Source organism: Antennarius striatus, chromosome 2, assembly GCF_040054535.1.
Source record: "Antennarius striatus isolate MH-2024 chromosome 2, ASM4005453v1, whole genome shotgun sequence".
Lineage (NCBI taxonomy): Eukaryota > Metazoa > Chordata > Actinopteri > Lophiiformes > Antennariidae > Antennarius > Antennarius striatus.
In genome coordinates, this window is record NC_090777.1 from 18,167,629 (window position 1) to 18,191,394 (window position 23,766).

The 23,766-nt window shown below is 40.6% G+C and overlaps 1 protein-coding gene across 2 annotated transcripts in view; it reads right to left on the reverse strand.

Annotated features, from left to right (window-relative positions):
- Positions 1-23,766, reverse strand: part of casz1 (castor zinc finger 1) — a 173,936-nt gene that overhangs the window by 56,293 nt on the left and 93,877 nt on the right. The window contains exon 1 of one of the 2 annotated variants that reach the window (XM_068326385.1): positions 18,465-18,863. The exons of the other annotated variant lie outside the window; for it this stretch is intronic. Coding sequence (XP_068182486.1) covers positions 18,465-18,513 — 49 coding nt within the window. The 5' untranslated portion in view covers positions 18,514-18,863. Of the gene's footprint in view, positions 1-18,464; positions 18,864-23,766 lie in introns of those variants that run through there. 2 annotated transcript variants of the gene reach the window in all.

The following is a 23,766-nucleotide window of genomic DNA, read 5'->3' on the forward strand; positions in this document are numbered from 1 at the left end:
CCTGTCACTAAAAGACCCCTGTTTTTCAAGTGGGAATATTTGCATATGTTGTAAAACTAATTTGTTTTGAAAGCTCCAGCGGCTGCGACAGCCTGCGAAGACAGTTAAGCACAGGGAGGGAGAGTGTAAGTAGCACATTCACAAAAACTTCAACTGCATTTCACCTGAACAGACAAAAACACACATAGGTAGAAGTCATATCGGATATTCTCGATTCAGGTGGTTTTATCACGTATGTTAACAGTGTGTGTCGACATGTAATGTGTTAAAATAGGGACAGTGAGGAGAGACATTCTGAGCACATGTACTCATGCGAGTCAAAGCGAAGATGGCAGTGAGTGTATAGCGTTATAAAAGGAATCAATTAGAGTTAATAATGTATCACTCTTTACATTCATTTGTTCACACCTAGATAAAGCTACTACAAACTAGATTTTGCCTGGTTTGCCTGGCAGACTACACTACATTTACATTATCACCCTTCTACATCAAAGAGCCATGTTACACTTGAGTGGTGGAGGAAGAGCAGAGGAGGGAGCGAGAATCGTGTTTTTCAGGCCCAAGGAATGCCAGTCCTCCAGAGATCTCGCCCTCTAATTACAGAGCGGGGGAAAGAAAGCTCTTTGTTCCACCTTTTATTACATTAATTGATAAAACGGAGCTCTGGTGGAGCTGTCTTATGTGGTGGGGTGGGGTGGGAAGGTAAGAGGGGGTAGGGTGGGGTTGAATTAGGGTGAATGAAGGTAGGTGAGAGGCTTTTGGAGCTGAGGTCCTATTTTCAGTGGACTCCTAATCCCGTTAGGGGCCCTGATGGCGACAGAGCACCGGCGTGCTGCTTTCCCAAGTGCCCTGACGGATGCAGAGTCGGGAGGTGGGGGGGGATGGGGTGGCATGGGTAAACGATGGTGTGGCCATCAGGAGCCAGCAGCGTTGTCTGGGTCCAAGCCTTAATTAACTGTCTCTTCAGGGGGTACTGAGGGCCACACTGAGACCCTATGTCTCTAACACCAGCAAGCACTGAGAGGCTTTAAGAGGAAGTGGCATCTCACCCACTTTGGAATTGCAGGACACCCCATGGATTTTTATATGGACCTCATGCAGCTCGGAGCCATATAGATGTCATAAAACATTAGCTGGACTATTTTATGACTACTTAGATTTGTACAAATTCTTTCTCAATTTCTCTTACACTTTTGCAGCAATTTAATTATAAATATTTTTTTTCAAATCAGATTTAAATGTAATTTTTGGAAATGAAAAGGACAATATAAGCTCCATTTATATTTGTGAGGGATCAGTCAATCTTATTTGTCAGCGGTTAAGTCGGTGTAACAGGCTTTGTCATGGCTTTAATCTGCATCTGCTCATTTAGGCTACCTGCAGTCAAGAGAGGATGAGAAGCTGGCACAGTGGTCAAACACAGTCTCAATGTTATAGAGGCAATTAAACATGTTGGTGCGCGTGCATGCACACAACATTGTCAGAGGTGCTTAGCCTGGCCAAACATGCCTCTTTGAAATGTCTATCTTAAAGCCACCCAAGTTACTCCTCTCCCCCGCCCTCTGACAACTGAGATGCTTCAAGACTGTCAAAAGCATTTTCCACAAAGCTGAGGAGAGGGCAAGGAAAAAAAGGACCTGCCACTGTCACATGCATGCTCGCGCGTGCACACACACTTGCAAGGCTGTCAGGTAAATTAGATCTGAAAGCTGACAATTTCTGACCATATTTCCTTGATTATTTCGAACAAATGCACACCAGCCGCTCTAAGGAGATTAAAGTGACATAAAAGTCCCGAGTGGGAGGAGGGAGGGCAGAGAATCCAGGTCACCCCCATTTGTCCCCCTGCCTGACAGCAGCTATATCGCTATCCAATCCAATAAAAGTCCCCCCTCCTTTTGCTTTAATTAATTTTACAGCTAGCTTGCTTAATTACTTTCAATCAAAATCCTCTTGCCATCACAAAATTAGAAATGGTTCAACTCCATTAGTCTAAATTCTTCATTTACATACACAAAGACTGTCAGCTCTTGCTAAGCAAACGGCCTCCTGCCTGATGAGATTGTTTTTTTTCACACACTTTATCACTCTCTCACTTACACACACACGCGTGCGACCATGGTGTTAATTCTTTGAAAGGAGAAAAGTTGCATAAAATTATTTGATCCCTTTACTTAAGATGTTCTCTCTCTAATCAGGGTTTCAGGTAAGCAGTGGTTCACATTATGCAAGCTAATGGAGAGCTGAGTGTGTGTCTACAACTGTCGAAATTGATTGCATCCAAAACGGCTCGACCTTAGACAATGCAGCACGTAATATGTGCTGCATATATGGGATAAACAGAACGATTAAGGTAGTGGCCAAGATCATGTAATTGATGGCTTCTGGTTTTTCCTTAGGATTAGCTGGTATTTTCAAAGCAACAGAGGATCTGAAAATTACCAGGACTACCTTTGCAGCAGGGTGTCACTAGAAACCACTGATACCATGGGCTGCTGTGGGCAAAGCAATGGGATTTTTCAAAGGGGTGAGGGCCCTACCGCCTGATCACTTCATCTTGGCACACAGACATCCTCTCCATCACACACGCTGCCTGAGGCCTATACATCATCAGGAATTAAGGACATGCAGATACGGTTTGTGCAGTGACCAAAGTGAAAACCCAGGCACACAACCACACCATCACATTTGCGTGCACACTCACACATACATTTCACACACACTACTAGTGCCATAATTAGGTCCCGAGATGAGGGCATTAAAGTGGTATAATGCACTCACTGCTGCAATACACTACCACAAAATATATTGGCACTAAACCTACATGATCATCAGTGACTCTCTCCCATTGCTTTTATTTCTTTATTCACACAGCAGCCTTTTGATAATTCAGATTGCCTTGTAGCCATTGTCCTTCATATAGGTGAGAAAAAAAGAACATCTTGAAGAGGCAAGAGGTGACAGGCATCTGTAGTTTCTGAACATTGTATCACAGCTGTGAAATTATTCCCTACAAGTGAATATGTGTTGATACCAGGTGAAAAAAAAGTGCCCTGAGGTGCGACTGGGCAGACTACAATGTAGGTCTGACCTGGCCCCTTTACTCCATGTCTCTGATCACTGGTGTCCCTTGCCCTCTTTAACCAGTCCCCATTAACACTGTTAATTATCCAAATCCATCATTCTTGGGGTAAATGAAGACTGCCTCTTTAATTCAATTTAATAGGATCATTTTCCAACTCCCATTCACTTTAGTACCAGCTGCCCGCCCACTTGTCCCCCACTGTGTTTTCCCCCGCTGTATCTCGACTCCCTTGGCTTTATCTTCTATGGTCTGGCTCTCTCTTACGGGAGAAAAGGGAGGGTGATGAGGACTAAGGCTTGATGGCAGCGATGGGCCAAGACACTGTTGATCGCCCATGTCTCGGCTCGGCTTGTGGCAAGCAGCAGTTCTGACTTTCCAGTCTGTTGTGCACACTGCCTGCTTGCCTGACACACACGCACACACACACACACCCACACACACACACCCACCCACACTCACACACACATACACACACACACACATGGGTGCAGAGTACCAGTCATGCTCACCGGGGCTTAGCTAATCCTGTCACATCAGGCCACGTTGGCTGAGTTGAGGCCTCCTCCATGTACCTCTACAGTTCGCCACCACTTCTTTGCCGACTCCTCGCACTCATTTCCTCTCACTCTCTAAGGCTTTGTTCATTTCACAAGGTCATAGGTGGCCGACTACAGCACCAAGTGGTGAAAATGGCCAGCTGACAAATCCCTTTTTTCCAGCTATGCTAGTAACAAAAATGACTAATGAACACAAAATGCACTGTAGACAAATACATAAAATACTAAATAAAGTTGCATAAGGTCTGACTTCTGCTCACCTAATAAAAATATTTCAAAATAAAATACAGAAAAGGTTATCTTAATGATTATTGTTACTCTAACAGAGTTGTAGGTCAGTCAGTGTGAAGACACATCAACAAAGGGTGTTTATAAAATACACAGGTGTCATTTAGTCTTTTCTTTTCTGTAATGTGTCGTATTCGTATTATCAGGCAACACTGGCTGCCTGTGGAAACTGGACACTCTTGCCCTTTAATGTGACTTTCATTCTATAAAAGTACATCTATATCAAGACTGGCTGTGTATTATATACACCCTCTAACACAGTCCTCACAAAGAACTTTCCATTCTGAGGTCACTGACATTTTTCTTCCAGTTCAACTACAATTAAAGCTTAAAGAAAAATTAAATTATAAAAAATCTAAAAAAGCTGAATGATTTTAAACTTTGAATTAAGAAATATGAGCTCACAGTTTGCCATAATTCTGTCCTTATGATTTCTCTTTTGAATGTGCTAAATATTGGTTTTCCTCATCCCATCATTCAATGTGAGGGTTAATTTGCCCTCATTTGCACAATGCACCCACCCCATCCCCCACAACTAACCATAATCACATCCACACATATACACACACACACACCCAAAAGCACTCAGTGTTCCCTTCAAATTTTTCCCAGACTTCTTTGTTTAACCATTTGAGACAGACTCTTGGACAATTTCAAATGATTTTAACCATGATTTAATTTGGTTCGTTAAAGGGTGATGTCAGCACAATGGGAGACGAGCCTCTAAATCCACTACATTCACCCCAAATGCCCAGATGAGATAATCATTGGTGACGTCTGTGAAAACACTTATTATATTTGCCCATTGCCTGGCAGAAGCTGTTAAAACTCATCAGCGTTGTTCCCATTTATTCTCTGGGAAACAGAAAAAAAATTAGCTCAACTTTTAGTAAAAACTGTCACCCCCTTTAAAGAGACAGCGCTACATTGTTGTGACTGTGGATAGAGTTTATAAATGGAAAAAGACAGGGCAGAGGGCTATTGAGTGTCGATTCAATACTCATTCTGTTTGCACCCAATAGTAATTAAATAAACCATGCACAACTTTTAAATTGGTTTGACAGAGATCAACAGTTTCCAAGAAGTTGAAATAGTGTATTATGATATGTCACGCTATGAATTCTCCATTAACAGCCAATGCTGATTGGTTATAAATGAGCACTCCACAAAAAAGGAGATGAGAAATGGATCAAAGTGAACATTTATCATCGCTCACTGTATTTTAAATCCAAGCCTGAACTCCAGCATGTCTCGTCAGGTCCAACTAGAGATGAGGTGTTTAAATCCATTAATGCCTTGCAGCAGAAGCCTGAACCTTTGTGACACAAGTTGTCATAGTGTGAACAAAGCTAGACATTATGCTCTACTTTGGAGCATAATGTGGTTACAAATACAGCAAGTAAACAGGCACTTTTAGGAATTTGAGAACAATTTTAAAAAATTCAACAAATTTTAGGAGAAAATGAATGGTGCACATCTTGGTTATTTATACACAGGCATGAATCAGTGGATCTGTAGTAAGGTCTAGACCTACAGAGGCAGGGATCAGGATATGAAACACGCAGGCTGTCCGCCTCCCGACAGGATATCCTTGTGGATCAGCATTGGTAGCCATGTTGACCCGCCCAGTTATTAAAGAGGCTAATCTGTTCAACATGTCAATGTTAGCACTTTTAGCTGCGATTAATAAAAGAAGACCCCAAGAGTGCTGTGTGTGCTTTTTCAGTGCCCCAGGTTGTTTTCATTTGGTTTGTATTTTTAGTGGTTTTTGCTGTTTGGTAATTTAACAGTCCTCTTTTCCCGTATTAGCATAAACAGTGTAAATTATTAACCTTGTTAAAAGAATTATAATCAACCCTGATTCCTAAGCTCTTTGTGTTTCTTCCTTTGTGCCAAAGGCAAAAACAAAAAAAAAAAGCATGAGAAGCGAATGCAAATTTATATTTTATAGATAGGGAACAGTGTGCATGTGATGCCTTACTTTGTGGCCGATTATGCGACGCTTAAAATGTATGGCCCAGTGGCTTTCACAGGCTACTAGTGATAGACCTGCACTCAACAGACTTGCATTCTGGTGCTGTGTCTTAATTTGTAATCTAGTCAAACCAATTGTCCGCCAGCTAAAAAGGTCACAGAGACAATAGACTACACAGCCTCCTGCAATGTAGAAAAAGCCCAGGGTGTCTTTTGTAGCTTTTTAACCAAAGATGTAATTAAGACACCTTCATCTTCAGGGGTGAGAAGGGCACCAATAAGAGTCTGTTGGAAACACAAGAGGAATTTCATATTACTGGAAGCAAAAGTGAGACACACACACACTAATACAGAGCATTGGGTTAGAGGTGAAAAGTACCTTTCTCTGCAGCAAAATGTCACCGTTGAGAACATTTTGTGAGTTTATATGCTTGTGCAGTACACATGTGATGTTATAAATTGTGACCAACAACTGTGGTGAAGAAAGCTTATTGGGAAAAACTGAGTGATGCAAAGCAACGCAGGAGAAGCAGAGGGGGGGACTTAAAGGACGTGATTTATCTGGGCTTGATTGCGTGTTAATCGAGGTTACGTGTATTAAGTGGAATCTAATTGGAACAGACACTGGCAGTCTGACAGATCGACATGATGCAGATGGATTGAGGGGGGAAAGGGGGAGCAAGTGAGACAGAGAAAGGAAGAGGGGATGGGAGAAAGAAGGATAGAGCAATCGAGGGAAGGCAAATGAGACGCATCTTTTTTGCTACATTAAAATAAAACCACCAGTCGTTTAAGCAGTTGGATTACAGGAACGAAGGCTCTGCCGTCAGGCTCGTCTCACGTGCTTCTCATGATTGGCGGCTGATGAGACATGTAACCCTTCAAGAGGAGGACACACACGGGCGACATTGTGAGTGACAGTGCACAGCGCCGGAGTTTTCCCTCCCCCGTCAGTCACCACAAACACTTCATTTCTTCTTTATTGGAAATAAGGGGGGAAAACAACCTCCCGAAACGCACAAGGTAAAGAGGCCGAGTGACAGCTGCAAGAAAATACTCCCTCCGATGAAGGGACGGGTGAGTGTCCTCCTCCTGACAGGCAACAAATGTTTCGAAGGCCCGCTCCTCTCCCCAAAGCGAAGGTATTTAACCACAGGCTGAATGACCCTTTCAAATGTTACGGACCATAAAAGATGTCCACCTGTTATGCAGAAGCAACTGCTAACTCATAACTGATGACAGACTCTATGAGCAAATGAGGAGCATATAGTGGAAAATGTTCAGAGAACAGACATTCAGGTTGAAGTTGAAGCGATGGAGTTCAATCAAGATAATTTTTGTGTTAGTATTGCTCTAAATTGGTCAGCGTAGCTATAATTGGTAACAGGCGACATAAAATGTGAGGCCTCAAAGCAGAGAATAGCTCAAGGGCAAAAGTGACTGTCACAGTGCCATTATCTAAATATGGGTTAGAAATACAGTGGTTCCTGACTAAAGGTCACTTCTACCGGTAGCCGGCCAAAATGTTGGGTGGCAATGGCAAATGAATGCACAAAGGATAAATAAATTGACTGATAAAAAAAAGTGGGAGAGAGTGAGAACAGCAAAATAAGTAAAAGGGGAAACAGAAAGGGGAAGAATGGGCAGAATTTAACTGCAGTTTGCAGAAATCACGGCAGCCGAAACCTCACTCATCACCAGAAAATACCAAAACAGTTCCCGACATGATCCCATCACGGCGCGGTCGCTTCAGCCATCCGTTGATTTGATACAACGTGACTGTTAAACTCATTATATTAATAAGAACAAAATCGCAGAATTTTCCTCCTCTTCATTTGGCCAATTTTATGGCCTCCTCCTCTTCCTCCTACAGAAAACCACAACGGGCATCTGAGTGTACCCTAATGGCTGGCAGGTCATCTTTATTTTCCAGACTTGGTAAAGAGCGTCTTTGGGCTGCTTCATTTTGTCTGGTTTAAAACAACAACAACATGAGCTTTGAAATTTGATACCCTGCTATTTTCGATTGACTACACTGTTATATTCTCCTGCCCACCCTGATGAAACAACCAGACCTCATATAACACTGCGTCACACTATTTTGTCAGGACTAAAACGAGTTTAAAAAGGACAACACTGTGCTACATTTAATACATGTAGAATTAAAGAAATAAAAGAAGAGAATAAATTATAATTCATTTTCCTTTATGCATAATTTACTCAGAACTATTGCTATCAGCATAGCAAATGTATTTTCAAGTATATCTTGTATATCTGTGCTGAAAGAAAGTATGCGTGTATTCAGTCCTCATCAGTCTGTAACATTGATAGAAATGGCACTCTGTGATCAAGGACATGAATTGCCCATTGATTTTTAGAAGCCAGCTTAACTATCCATTCCAATTGATTTTTAGCTTTGCTTGGTGTGCCAGTTATGGCAGTTTTAATGTATCATCGGTATGTGTACTCATCACCCACTGCAACAGGCTTTGCAGTGGAAAGACTATAGAAAATGAATACACAACATACATACAACATACCCAACACCAGCAACATGAGAGAAAGAAGCTTTATGCCTTGCAAAAGGTAAAAAAACAAACAAAAAACAGCAACTTTAAAATTGTGATTCTGATCCTTTTTTTAAAAAATTTTAATCTCTAGATTACTGGAAATACAACAAACTATCTGAACTAACAGTGAACCATGTTGTTTACAGCACACACTTAAGCTCGCCGTATCACATGGCCGCACTAACCAGAAAATAGTACAAATTTCAGGCTCAAGCGACCATGTAGCACAAACAGACAAACCACGGCCTCACCACAAATGATCACCATGGGAAAAATGAAGAAAAGTTCTAAACTCTTTCAAGACTTTTTAGTTTCATTAAACAGACCGAACGTCATCATCATCATTTATATGGGTTATCCATCAATTTACATTTAATATAAATGATTAATAATCAATAGTGTGATGATGTACAATACAAAGTAGGAGCAAAGCGATCCAAAAGGTGGCCTAAAGTCATCTGTCAGGTAGAAAGTCATTAAAATCGGGTCTCATTTTTCTTCACTGAGCTCAGGTTTCACTGAGGCAGGGATACATTTCTGTTCTACAGCAAAAGCCTGGCATCTCATATGATATCTCCTTCTGAACATTCCTCTCAGTGGCTCCTCTTTTTTGTTGTTGTTGTGTGTGTTTTTATTCAATTTAAATGTCCCCTTTATTCCCAAATGGTTTGGGTGAAGCGGTCCTCTGTGTGAGGTAGCTGCCTTTTATTCAGTGAAAAGCACTACATAAAACACACTTTACTCCATCCTTTAAAAAAAGCACAAGTCTGCTTAATTAATGTTTTACAAGTGCTGCTGTATTCTAAGAAAAAAAAAAGCCTATCAAAGCCGACAGGTTCAGATTACGTATGTTAATTGAAATTCTGATTTTCTAAGCCTACTCCTTTTTCCCCCCCTTGTTCTTGCTCTTGCTCCCTCCGCATACAATAAAGCCTAGTGTTTTGTAGTCCACAAATGACATCAAATCATCTAAGTAATATGGGCTTTTCTTTTTTTCCTGTATTCTCATGTTCTGCTCGTGGGTTCATGAGACAGCTTAATAAAGCAGTAAATGCTTGGGGAAGCCTGAGAGCCTAGACTGAGCGTGTGTGTGTGTGTTAGCCCGCGCGTGTGTGTGTGTGTGTGTGTGTGTGTGTGTGTGTGTGTGTGTGTGTGTGTGTGTGTGTGTGTGTGTGTGTGTGTGTGTGTGAGCATGTACATGCAAGTCTGTGCATATGTGCAGACTCATGCTTTTGTATTTTACCTCTACCAGGGACCTAAAAGCAGTGGGCAATGTCTAGTTCCATACGTCGGCACATTTTTCCATTGAGTAAAACAAGAATGAAGCAAATGAACAAAAGAGAATGACTAATACCTAAACCAAAGCCAAACAAAGACACTCATCTCTTGGGTTGACAATGATAGAGACCATATTAATGCAGTCTGAATTAAATGAATACAGCATAATTTACAGATTATACATGCATTAGGTGGTGGAGGAAGACAGGCTGTGTGAACAGCTGCAGGTGTGGGAGGAGTGAGTCTGAATTTGGACAACCATCACAATAGAGGAAACATAGGGCTGTAGGCTCTGGTGGCAGGCGTCTCTGATGTAGAGGGCTACTGGATCAACTAGGATGTAGAACAAAATCTTTCCAGCTCTGTATCTAGTCTGCATACACATGCTTGTCTGTTTTCAAGCAAAAAAAATCTTGTCTACCATCGCTGTTTATCAGGCGAGGTAGCTGCAGCAGGCAATTATATAAATTACAGAGTTTAAAAAATGTCATCCCTGATAACCTTTGTTCTGAGTTAATCATTATAGGGAAAGAAAACTGCTTCTCTCCTCTTTTCTTTTATATTTACCCAAACTCACTCCTTTAAACATTTATTTTATTGGCTTGTTTTGCAAGCATTATAACTGTATTCTTCTCCCAAGGTCAGTTTCTAGTGTGCCACGAGGAGTATTTACTCATGGGGCTTTTCAGGTCAGTTCCATTGTATTTATATCAAAAAAATATGATAAGGGATGTAAAAGACCTATAAAACCAACATCATAAACAGGAGGTGTAGATGAAATAGGGACAAAAGATCAACAGCGGAATTTTTCCTTATCTTTCACACGTTGATATTTTTGAGTCAACTCTCTTCACCCCCTCCTTCGCCTGAAGTTAAGGAAGGCTTGCTAGATTTAGTCCAATGGCTTCTCAGTGCGGCTAAAAGCGAGCTCTTGTTTCATAGAGAAGTACCTCCTCTGTTATCTCCCTAGCACTATAATCACTTAACAAAGACTTGGGCATTTGCACAAATTAAAACATCAAAAATTCATAAGTTCTTTTCAGTTTTGAGCTGCAGTGTCCCTTTATTGGGATGAAACAACCCCTCTACCGATGGAAAAAAACAAACCCCGCTTGCCATCTTTTATCCCACCAACGACTTGAGAAATATTAACCGCTTTAAGTTAAAGATGAGCCTGTGGTGAATGTTTGGGATCCGCTTTGGTGAGTGGACTAAGTTGATGAGTTGTGTTGGAGGAGTAGTTATAAAACAAGAGGCAGTAAGTGGTGGTGGTGCATCAATGCAAACAGGCAACACCCTTGAGTGGTGCAGTGTGGCATCCTTCCATAAACAACACCACCGCCGTGTCCACGAAATTTATGATTTGTGGTCAGGATGGCAACACACGCCTGATTCCAATCCAAGTCTGTACGCTCGCCCTATCGTTACATGGCTGGATGTGCCTGACGTAGCCTCTCATTTTCTCGGAAGAAAACACCAGGCGTTTCTTATGGTCGTCGCACAGCTTTTCTTAAAGCAAGTAATATGAGATTGTAACACTTAGACAGGGGAAACTTAACGACACTTTGAAGCTGGGGTTCTGCACAGGCTACTGTTTAATTCAAGAAAGACCCTTCTTTATATTAAAAGCTACAGTTGTGAAGATGAACTGTGTTGTGCTGACTATGAAGGTTGGTGAGGTATTATTATTGGACTCGAAAATCCATGGCCAGTACCGTTCCAACACCGATAGAGGACAAGCCATCCTATACAGATGGCCTCAAGGACAATTAGCAGTAATGATTGGTTGCCACATAAATGAGAGAAATTCTATTTGCTACTGCACTTGATGATGATCACAGACCAAATGCCTATGACAATAATATGGATGGCTGCTTTAAACTTGAATGTTACTTGTAAATGCTGGTTAATTATACAGCACAGTGCAAAAGAACATTTCTGAAGTGTCTGTCTCATTACTGAAGAAATACCTAATAAGGAAAAGTAGACCTCTAAATCTTATGAAAACAACACATTATCATGAAGAGCAAAGACATGAGACAAATTGCATAGTAGTCTAAAATATTATTTCTTCAATCATATCCTTTTCCCCAGATATCTTTATTTCCCCTCCCTTCTCTCTCAGTTAGTCTGGCAAACAATCCCCTTGTTAGCAAACTGTTAAGACAGCCGCTTGGTACACAAATTGCGCTCGACCAAGCGAATTTGTTTTGCAAGGGTGACCTGTTTAATCATCTCATTTTCTTTGGCGGACATTTATTCATCTGGTTTCCACGGTTACAGAGAACATTAAGGGGCTACAGTAATAAGGCTGGAGAGTCAAACAGGTAATAAAAAAATTAACGCCATTTTCCAGCAGCCGAGGACAGTGGGTGAAATGAATCAAGGGAGAGGGGAGAGGAGCAGCGGGGGGAGCGAGGGGTTGGTGTGTGTGTGTGTGTGTGTGTGCGTGTGTGTGTGTGTGTGTGTGTGTATGTGTGTGTCTGTGTGTGGGGCGGGAGATGGGGGTGTTCAATATTGTCCAAACAATAAGCCTTAGTGGTTATTTTACTCTGTAGATCAGGTGGTGCTGTTATGGACATGACACTTTGGGCACAGAGCAGGAGAGATAAAGCTTTTAAAGCGGCTCTGCTCCTTTTTTATTGTCATTTAGCGATTACATATCAGAATAATTAAAACTTATCCAGAGATATCTATTAACTTTGCTCTTTTTTATTTCTCTTGTACTTCAGAAGGAAAGATAATTTGCACCTCTGGCATTGCGACGTGTCAATTACATGCAAGAGACAACATGACATTTAAAAATGTTTTGTAGTGCTCCCAAGTTGAATCATGTTTTCCAATATCGTCTTATGAACAACTGATCAACAGAGATTTAAAAAAAAAAAGAAAAAAACCCACATTAAATAAAATACACTTTGTCTCTCTCAAGTATCAGAAACACTGACCTGTGCACCAATGGAGGCTAACTTCTTGCCAAATATAGAAAATTCCAGCACAATAGGGGGAACAGGTGCTGTGGGCATACAGAAAGTGACGAAGCCCAAAGACCTGGGCTGCTGCTGAACGCCATATAAGGCAGTGAGACACATTGAACGAAGGCACAAAACAACCAACTGTCATATGACTGTCACCTTTTCCCTCACAGTTTGTCACCAACACAATATTTCTTTGTGTTCTGATTACATCCAGAGCGGTTTTCCACTTTAATAATAGTTGAACAAGAGAAAACAGGCAATACATTTTTACGCATTACTCATTTCTCCACTCCTTCAAAAAGAATTTCTAATTGACAGCAAAACCTGGCACACCTAAAATATGCACAAACGTTCACAACCAAACCCTTAATCATTTAAATCATCTGGTTTAACCTGTATTTGGGTATTTTATGACTGCCAACACCTGTCCCCCACCTTTTTGAAAAAAACGGGAAAGTAAAATGTTTTTTGTGTCTGCTGTCGTGTTTCTTGTATATATACGTTGTTCCGGGGGTGGCTCTGGTGTAACTGAGGTCAGAGGGGGAAGGACGACTGATGGCAGACAACGTCTCTCAGGAGAGGGAGAGAAAAAGAGATGTCAGGCAACCCGGCCTCGCTCGCGAGTGAGCGTGAGCGCGCGCACACACACAGACACACACACACACACACACACACACACAAAGGCATAGGGTACACACTCATCAAACACCCACCGCTCTTGTGTCACGAGGAGCGCTCTTCCCTCCTCAGCCCTGAATGAGGCAGGAGTCCAAGAAACACATGCAGGGTGAAATCCATAAAAGAGGGAGCGAGCGTGGACACCGGCGAGGGAAGAAAAAGGCTAAGCTGCGGCTATAGGATGGCCAACTGTTGTGCTAACAGCCTCTTAACAGGTGTGGGCTGTAGAACCATGCAATCCTATCGAGTTACCAAGTAAAAAAAAAAAAAAAAAAAGAAATCTGGCAAACTGCAAACTCCTGGGCTCTTCCCCTCTCTCCCCCCTCTCTCCTCACTTCTCTATCTTTCCCCCTCTCTTTCTGTCTCTGTTGGCAGTGACAGAAATGAACAGCTGGGCTTCAGATTTATCATGTACAGACAGTAATTATTGCTGGTACTGCCTGCTACTGACCCCACTGAATAGAATGTCACATGATAATAAAAAAAAAAAACCCAAAAGGGGGGACTGAAACTGAGGGATGTCGGATTGGGGGGCTGGTGGGGGCGTGTGGAAGATATGTGAGTGGCACAGAAGAGAGAAGAGAGCAGTGTTTTAACATCACTGCAATCCTGTTTGCAGTCAATTACAGATGAGGACAGGGGCATCGGATCTGTAGCTCGGCAGAGCAAACATTTTCTCGTTTGCGGCAAAGGTGACGAAAAATAGCTTCGGCGTTTGTTTGTGTCAGTTTCTTTTCCTCCTATCAGAAATAAAGACAGTGATGCCACCAACCAGAATTCATTGAAAAAAAAATAATATTGAAAGGGTTCTTCACTGATAAAACTTGCAAAGGGACTTGCTTAAATTTTTTTTTCAAATTATATGCATGATTAACTAAACTTAACAATAATTGATGAATAGAAAACAAGGAAAGGCCACTGATGTTGGACCACACAAGTGCTCCTGTCATTGTATCAACCCAGCCTGATCTCGCCTGCTGTATTTGTTCCATAGATAAGAGGGTCAGGAGATATGCTATCAATTTATTACCGTGTCAATCACTGCCCTTGTCATTAAATAGTTAACCCCGCATCTGCTGCTTCCTATTTGATACATTCACTCCTATGAAAGTTGTGGTGTCACTCCACTAACCTACACACGGACTGATTCACACCTTAAAGACCCCCCGCCACATTTAAAGGGATTAGTCACCACATTTTGTGGCAGCTTAATCGCTCTTTCAGCTGGCCTAATAAGTGTGCTTCGATAAGGAAAGCATGCAAATTCATTCATGGCTGGTGGAGACCAAGCTTTCAGACAAACGTGTCAAAGTCTTCCTCTCTACTAATTACTTCTTCATTTTCCTCTTTTCCCTTCTTATATAGCACATCAATGACTACAGATTATTCTGCTCCCTTCCTTTGCATGAAATCATAATTTCATATGTGAGATTAGGAAATAAAGTAGAAAAAAAAAGTTACCGGAAGCTTCTCTTCTTGACTCTACACATAAGAATACATGACACGGCATATTTAGCTTTGTGTTTCAAGGAGAGTTTTTTTAATGGGTTTTTACGCTAAAACAAACCATATTTTTTCCCACTAAAAATTGTACACTTTTTTCTAATTAATAATATAATTCACAATTTAGTGCAATAACATTTTCGATAATATAATTTGAAAGGATACTTTACTGTTTACATTATCCTTATTTTTAGTGAAGCTGTTTTATATACACGCACTGTCTACAATATTAAAATCTTGTACTGATATATTTTAGATAATAAAGTCAATGATGACACAAGGTGCAACCTGTTTACAATTCCTGAATATTTCTTTACTGAGTATTAATTAGGCCATCACTCCAGACTGGTGACAGGGAGCTTTGAGGTTTTAATTAGGTGCTGGCCACTGCATGAGTGAACAGGACTGAAAAAAGGGGGTGGTGATGGCACTTGCCTTATTCCTGCCCCATATCAAGTATCCCTGAACAGTTTGGCTACTGCGGCAAGAAGCAAGGCAGCCCACGTGCATCTGGAGTTTATTTGATCATTTGATCTGAATTGTCGCTTCTTTTTACCAGTGAAAAAAGACAATTTGGTCTGATTTGGGTATTAAAAGACGGGGTTGAGGTAATTATTGTGTTGGGTGGCTTGTGTCTGATGACTGGGCACATGCTCAATCAGGACTCAGCTGTCCCTCTCTTTCTGTCTACCCCCCAAACACACACACGCGCACACGCACACACACACACACACACACACACACACACACACACACACACACACACACACACACACACACACACACACACACACACACACACACACACACGCACCCTCCCCTTGTCTGCTGTCTGTGTTACCCCTTCTCTCCCTCTGCCACCCTGCAAAAACCAAGCATAACACACAGCCTCGCGCAACATCAATCAAATGCTGAGAGCGGACCATAAAACTACACAAACATATACACCGTCATTAACTACTGCTTTTGACACGTATTTCACAGTCCTTCCTCATGTCAGTGTAAAATCTGAAAAATGTATTTAACACAGTGAGAATATTAATTTAGACAGGAACATTAAACCAAAGAATCAATTTCAGAGGTGCTGTTTTTAAATGAATTGTAAAATGATGCGATAACATTTTCTTAACATTTGACAAAAATAAAGCAAACTGAAATAAATTGAAATTAAAAACTGTATTTCCTAAGACATCTAATTTAAAAATACCGAAAAAAGGTGATGTGAATGATGTCAGTATCTTCCACTGAATATGCCAGTAATAACAAAAATCATATATTTTATATTTAAAAATAAATGTTGAGAAAGAGTGTTTTTCTCCAGTTGACAAGGGGATACTAATCGCTTCGTTGCTGAGAAGCACTCTTCCCTGACAAACCTCCTTGGAACACAAGGATCCCCCAGGAGAAAATGGCATGAAAGAGGTTAAAGATAATGACTAACATTTTTTTTTCCTCCAAATATCTCACTGTTAAATTTATTTCAAAACTCTGTTAATCTGCTGTACACAACATTCCTATTAGCATAGCCAAGCCCCCTAATAAAAATTCCGGCTAGTTTAATTAAAAAATGGAAATTTACTGTCGACCAAGGAGCAGCAGAAATAGGATGGCAACAGCATATTTTATTGCTTAAGACATCAAATTGATTCAGGTTATTGCCAAATTGTGATAAAAGGTTATTGAGGGCCTTCAGATCTGGGCTTGTTTTTCTCCCTCATTTCATCCTGTTTTCGTGGAAGGCCGTAAAAGATGGAGAGGGCCACAAAGGGTTAATGAGACAACTCAGTGAGGGAGAAGGCAATCAACATTATGACTCATAAGAGGATCGAAAAACATTTTCTGAGCTGACGAAAAGTTTTAAATTAGGGTGTGCCGGGATAACAGTTGCATTTGTTTGTTGTCATTTTAAACGATAAGACAGGGAACCTCAAACAAGCTGAAAAATAACCAAGCCCTCACACATGTCTGAAACCCTGTGGTCACAGAGTTCTACTGTATAGACTTTTAGAGTATGATTTGACTGAATCATCACCTTCAGATTGGGTTTTAATTTTTTATCATACTGTCACATACTTGTTAAAAAGAGTACAAAAGCATATATAGTTTAAAGAGCGCTGTAAGGCTAGATTTGATGATAAGAATAGACAAATAATTGTAAGGAGGAGATCAAGACTAATAGAGAGTACATAACAGGCAAATTAAAAGCCTGGAGCAAAATCTGCTTGAATGAAGTTCCTGGATGGATTACAGGATTTGTTTTTTCTAAAAATAGGAAAAGAAAAAAAAGAACAATTCTCTATATAAATATTTTTCTCAGCATTGTCTCCATAATTAATATAACACCGATAATAACACTAACCATTTTTAAATTTGAGCAGCCTGCTCAAACCTTTACTAAATATTTTTTATGTCATTATAAAATAAAGACTATCAAATATAATGCAGGTAAATCTCTAAAAAGTTAGTTTTCAGTTTAAAATAGTGATACTTATGCATGGTGCAAACAATGAATAAAGAGGAACTGTTAACACACACATACACACTTAAATGCAAAGGGAAGATACTACTCCTCTCATACAACACACTAAAACCAGACAGAGCAAAATGTCAACTTGATCTGGGACTTATTTTTAAACACAAACAAAACCCCTGGTTGGAGTAAAGTGGCGTGGTAAGTGAGGTTCATAAGTATAAGGTGTAATGCAATTACACCAGAAGTTTAGCCCCCTGAAACTATGTACTAAGGGTTGGTTGTAAGTTGATAGTTACAGCTGCCAATTCCCCACAGGTGCATCTACACAAAAATACTGATTAAAAAGAAGAATCTCATTAAATATTTTGAATATATTTTTGTTTTATTTTTCTGTTTTTAATTATTAATATTTCATGCAACAAACACAAATGTACTGATTATATACTCTTTACAAGTATACCTGAAAAGGTGTTAGCACTACACCCGCTCCCTTTACATGTGTGGCAACATAAGCAACACAACAGTTTGTTGCTTGCTTTGTCCCCTTGGCAACAACCCCTTAGGCCATTTATTGTACCCTAATGACATTACCGGTGCTTCTTAGGGTAAAGTCAATACCTGTATTTCTGTGGAGCCAAATGATAGCTTCTCCAAAAACATGCAATTAAAGGAAAGAGCTAAACAAACTGGAAAAAACAGATGAGGACATTTAAAAAAAAAAAAAAAAAAACCTGTTATGAGTTAGGAGTTCTGCTGGTCTCATAACCTAAAGCAGAAATTGACTTGGATGAGAGAAAATGAAACTGGCTTTGCAAACTTTCTTCACATGTGCACAGCATGTAGCAGACCGTCATGAGTTGTAAGCTGGAGAAATAGGTGATCATGTTTGATATTGCAGTCACCTTTGGGCACTGTCAAAGAGCTATAAATAAGGGTGTCGCAACACTTGGGTATACCTACGTGCTGGCACATAGTTTAATCATGAACAACTTCCCCTCTCTGCGTATTTAGTCAGAGATAAAGGCACACCTTTAACTGTCACTTAATAAATCTATCTGTTAAAGAAAGAAGAGTACTCACCATATTCAGGGAAGTCGAAGTTAAATCCTCTCAGACATGTAACTTTCATAATATTACTCAACTCTGTTGGAAAGTCATTCAGATGTAGGTTGGTAATGGGGGAAATAAAGCGGAAAGGTAACTAGATAAAAAAAAGGCTTCCTTCAATCATGCACTAAACTCCTTGACATGTAATCTGTCAATAGTTTGTAGCTGAGATAATGCCGGCTGCCACGAGCAGATTTGATTGGCAGCTCAGGGTCTGGCCCCTCCTTCCTGTGGTTTGACAGGGGTGAGGTGAAAGAATATGGAGCCGCCCCCTTCCATTCTCTCTCTCGCTCTCTCTCTCTGCCTCTCCAGCGCTGCCTCTCTCTCCTTTACTCTCTGCTTTACCCCCCCACATACACACAGACAGAGACAGACCAAGCTGTTGGTGATGTTGTCTGAATAGACTGATAGAAAATTATGGGAGAGGAACCGGAGCAGTTTTTTCTCTCTCCCTGAGTGGGCTGGCCTTTTCCATCTTTGTGGTCTTCTAGCCTTTCAACTCTCTTGGGGTGGAGCCTCCACTGCTTCTATTCAAATGAGGAGCACATAGCACTTTAAAAAAAAAAGGTTTTGCAGAAGAAGAGATTACACGTTTAATAAAATATATTGTAATTTTATTACAAACAGCTCTTTGGGACTTGGAGAATAATAATTTTGATCAAATAGAAAATGACTATGAGAACTATCTACTCTTCAAACAAACATTTGAATATTTTCAAGTGCAACTAGTCGTTGCAAATACATTTTGACAATTTAATAAGTAATCATCATTGAATGTCACGGATTAAGGGAGACAGGTGTAGCAAATAATTTTAACAATTCTTTAGATAAATATGTCGCCTCTTGCCAGAGTTTTTGACAATATTTGACAAAAATATTACTCGAACATTTCAGTACCTCTTTCTCTTCCCACAGAACTGAGAACCTCTTCATTTCAGGGTTATTCTGTACACTTTCTTTGCCTCTCTCCCTCTGAGCACACTTGTTCTCCTTCCCTCCCTGTGATAAGCTATCAGTTTTCATTGCAATTTCAGGTGAAAAGATAAACGACAGCGGTTACCAGGTGACAATGAATACTTTATAAGACAAACCCCTTATTTGCCTGGCAGTTTCTTCTGCAGTGCCATGCAAAATACCTTGGGACCAATAGTACAGAATGCCCATACACTGTAAACATGACTGCATAAGAAGAAAGTGTAATTCAGCAAAATACAAAACAAAAGTGTGAACTTTCAAAGACCATCGGATGCTTCTATTTTCAGTGCAATGTTGATTAAGTGGTGGTGAATCTATACTATTGTTTCACGCATGAGGAAATGAACAGCTTTATGACTGTGAACCTTTATTTAATGATACATAGTTCAGGCTCCAGGACTGGAGTGCTGTCAGCAAGTTCCAAGTATGTACATAAAACAGGTTTTGGTTGATTTTGAGATTATGATGACTCATCACAGTTAATGATAGGAGAAAAATAGCTTTGTCTCCTCCCACATAAAGGAAAATGTCCTTAAAAGAAAATCTATCAAAGTTTCCACCCTAGATCTTCCATTGTACTGTAAATACTCTTGTTTTTATGTGGCCTGATTTGGCAGCCAGATATTTTTCTGTTGAAAGGTGTTGGATAAAATCTTATATAAAATATCAATCCTGTTCTTCTCATATTGCAAAATCATTTTGTTTGGAAGTTTATTGAGATATTGTGAGAACTGACGCCCATGTAGGTTGTCGCTGACTGAACATTGAGCTAAATACTTTCAGAAAACATTGAAAGCATGATCAGACATTGCTGTTATTCACTTTTGAATTGTTTAAGAACAGTATCTGTGTAGGTTCTCAGTTATCCAGGTCATGGTTATCCAAAGCTTCACTTCTGTAGAAGTCTCTTGGATGAAAGACAAAATGTCTGCAAGAACTTTCTTAAAGTCCAGTGGATTAATTTAAACAGCTTTGTTTGAGAACAGTACTGTCAGTACAACTGAAAAAACGGTGATTCACATGCCCTCACGACACTGTGAGTTATCACATATTAATAGTGGAGAACTGTCAAGATCAGCTTAATACCACCTGCGCTGTCGTGTGAGACATACCACTCACATGAATGTTGCGTTTAATAATCCTCTACATTTGTATTTAGGAGGAACTGCACTGAAAAATAAGATATGAAAATATCTACCTATTTGTGACTCAGTGATGTATTGCACAACTTAGGTACAGCAAGTCAATGAAAAGCATAAGAAAAACTTCTGCAGCCCCCTTAGCCATTGTGCTGCCGTCTTTGGGGGAGAAACCATTACTTTTCAAAAAGAGCTTTGGGGGCTTTTCGTTTGATGTGGTCTGGGGGTATTGTATGATGCATGCGGGAGAATGTTGAGGGCAAGGTGGAGTGTGCATGCTTGTGAGTGTGTACGTGCGTGGTGTCGTGCGTGTGACATGGCAGGGGTACATCAGTCAAAGAGCCGCCGGGCCAGACGTTTGGCTGCCCCTGACAGTGCACTCCAGGAGGGGCTGGTCTTGTGAAGGGCCTACTCCGAGTTCTCCGTTCCCTGAGACAAAAGCTAGGGCCCAGTTGATAGATGTGAATTCAGTAGCTTTTGTACCCAAAGCCCAGAGACATGCCGAGTGAGAAATCTGACCTTTGCCGAGAGTCTGCTTGTGTTTGTGAACCCCTCTTGCTGTCTCCGGCAGTCCGGGGCAAACAGTGACTGAGCAAATGTGAGTCACGGAAGGGCTGCAAGTTGGCATGGGGTGTCGATCTGTCCAACTGCTGAAATGCACAGGTGGTGTTACACGGAAAGGCAGCATTAAGAGCTTCTCCTGCCTCTAACTTTAAATTTAACTAATCAAAACAGTTTTTCAGCAGGCAATGGATCAAGCCCACTCTCGATATTCACTGTCATGTTGTTGTGAAATTGGCAGGAAATTGAACGTGTAAAAGCTTAATTTTGAAGCAGGAGCTTTTAAAGTGGGATTCAGGAAGAGTTCACCATGGTGTTATTCGAGGTTGTCTGTGATGTGAGATATTATTCCCTCTCACGTCTGTTTATATCGCTTTATATATTTATTTTTAAAGCAGAGAAGGAGCTGAATATTAAACTTACACACAAACACAGCCAGAACAATGATGAGGGCTATACACCCTTACTTGATGATGATCATTTGCATTACTCATGACAATGATTCTTCAGAATCTCATTTGATTTTCATAATTGCTGTATGGCTGTATATGGAGCTACATACATTCTCTGTGAAAATCTTGACAAAACCTCATTATAGGTGCACATTTGAAAGAAATTAACAGTGTTTTTATGTGGTATACAGTAGATTTGTATGTCAACAAGCTACATGTCTTTCTTATATTTGTGGAAGCCTTACAGTATGGTATTACAAGAATGATAATATATCATGTTGCTTGGCGGCACTGTGCTGAGAGAAAAGATTTTGTAGATAGAAGAGCCCTATGTTTTTGAGTCATACATTTTTCTTGACACTGCTTTCATCCCCCGGCCGTAATCATCATATCTCCCCCATTGCTCTCCCGGATGCAGACATCCATAATGCAATCTTCCTAATTTTGATCCCTCGCAATCTGGTTTTTAAAAGGGAAGGGAAAAAAAGGGACATATTTCTGAAGGCTTGCTCCGTAATCATTTTAGACAGATAGCCTTTCCCATTGCAGATGAGCAAATATTTGTAAACCAGCTATCTAATGGAAAATTAGAGTGAAATTAGAGTGAAATTCATGACAGTGAAATCCGATTATCTGTAATTCTATTATGCCATCTTAGCCCACACAGCATATTTTTGTAGAGTTTTTTCCATAAATACCTATGCCAGGGGTCCTGCTAATCAAATAAAATTGAAATTCATCTTCCCATTGAATTCAATTAGCTGCCATTTCTAAAGCCTAACAAAGATTTTAATTACTAAATTATAAAATTCTCCCTAGCCAAATTGGGGAGAGAAAAAGTGCATACCCTGCTTCTGAAAAACAAACCCATGAAAGGAAATTGTTGATCAAAAAAGATATCCAGGGGAAAATAACATTAGGGAGAGCACTGGGGCCTTTATTCAGCGAGTCTGGGTGGGGAGTGACGTGTGCCAAGCGCTAGGCTCCTGGGCCGGAGGAAATGAACTTAGCCGAGGTTCTCTCTGTCTCTAAATGTCTGCCCTCAGAGTTATTACGCTGTAATTGACTAATTGACACCTTAATTTCATTTATGGGGCTCCTGTGTTCATAAAGCAACCTCTGGGTGGGACAGTGGTCTTGAGCGGAAGCGAAGAAGTCAACATCCAGGACAACAGGTAGGGCCTGAGGACTTCAGCTCTGTCCTCAGCACACGGCGGTTGTGCATTTGATAATGAAATGGTCATGAAGAACACACTGACTTAGCAGAGGCTTAAGGAGCATATTACTCATATGTTTAAATCCCTCTGATGAATGCTGATGGTCAATAATCATGCAAGCCCAGTGTTACAATCTGGCACTGCAAACTCAAATGACCTCCTGCAGGGTCAAAGGAGTTTATTTTTGGAGAAGAAGGTTCTTACACTATTATATGGGGACACAAGTAGTATTTCTGGTTGTTGTAACTACATAGCTAACTGTGGAATTGTGTGTTCTTGTGTTGCAGCTCTGATTCATCTGGGAGTGGAACTATTACTAGTAAGGTTTAGTGGAGGGCACAGTGCTAACAGGACAGCTCATGGGTCTCAGGTCAACCACCAGGTCCATTTCCCAGCCACCTCCTGCTCCCCACCAGTGGGTTACTAAAATAACAGCTCAGCACCCTCTGCAGACTACAAAGATCCATCTGAAAAGGCACCTGCTGCTGTTATTCATTTTAGCCCCTCTGGCAGCTCACTCTGTCTGTTTAAAAGACAAGTAGGAGAGAAAGAGTGACTGGGAAGTGATGAATTATTTAGGTATGATGTCTAATTGTTTCAAGGCAGACATCTTGTTTCTGGAAAGCAAAGACTTTGGGCCGGGTGCGGTGTGTTGGGGGAGAAATTCTTGTGAAGAGGTCTGTCTACCAAGTAATGGAAGCAGTCTCGTACTTGAAGTGGCTGGGTAAATATGACCAAACTGAAACTTTAATCTGCTTTTTCCATATCCAAGCTGGCTGGGTATTAAAGATAATCTTTTTTGTGTGTCATATGGTGCGAGATATAGATGGTGCTAATTTTTTACAGACAAATCTGATATTTGTCAACTGGTTAAAAAAAAAAAAACAGGGGATTTTCTCCTAATCCTCCCTTGGATGTGAAGGCGCGTTAA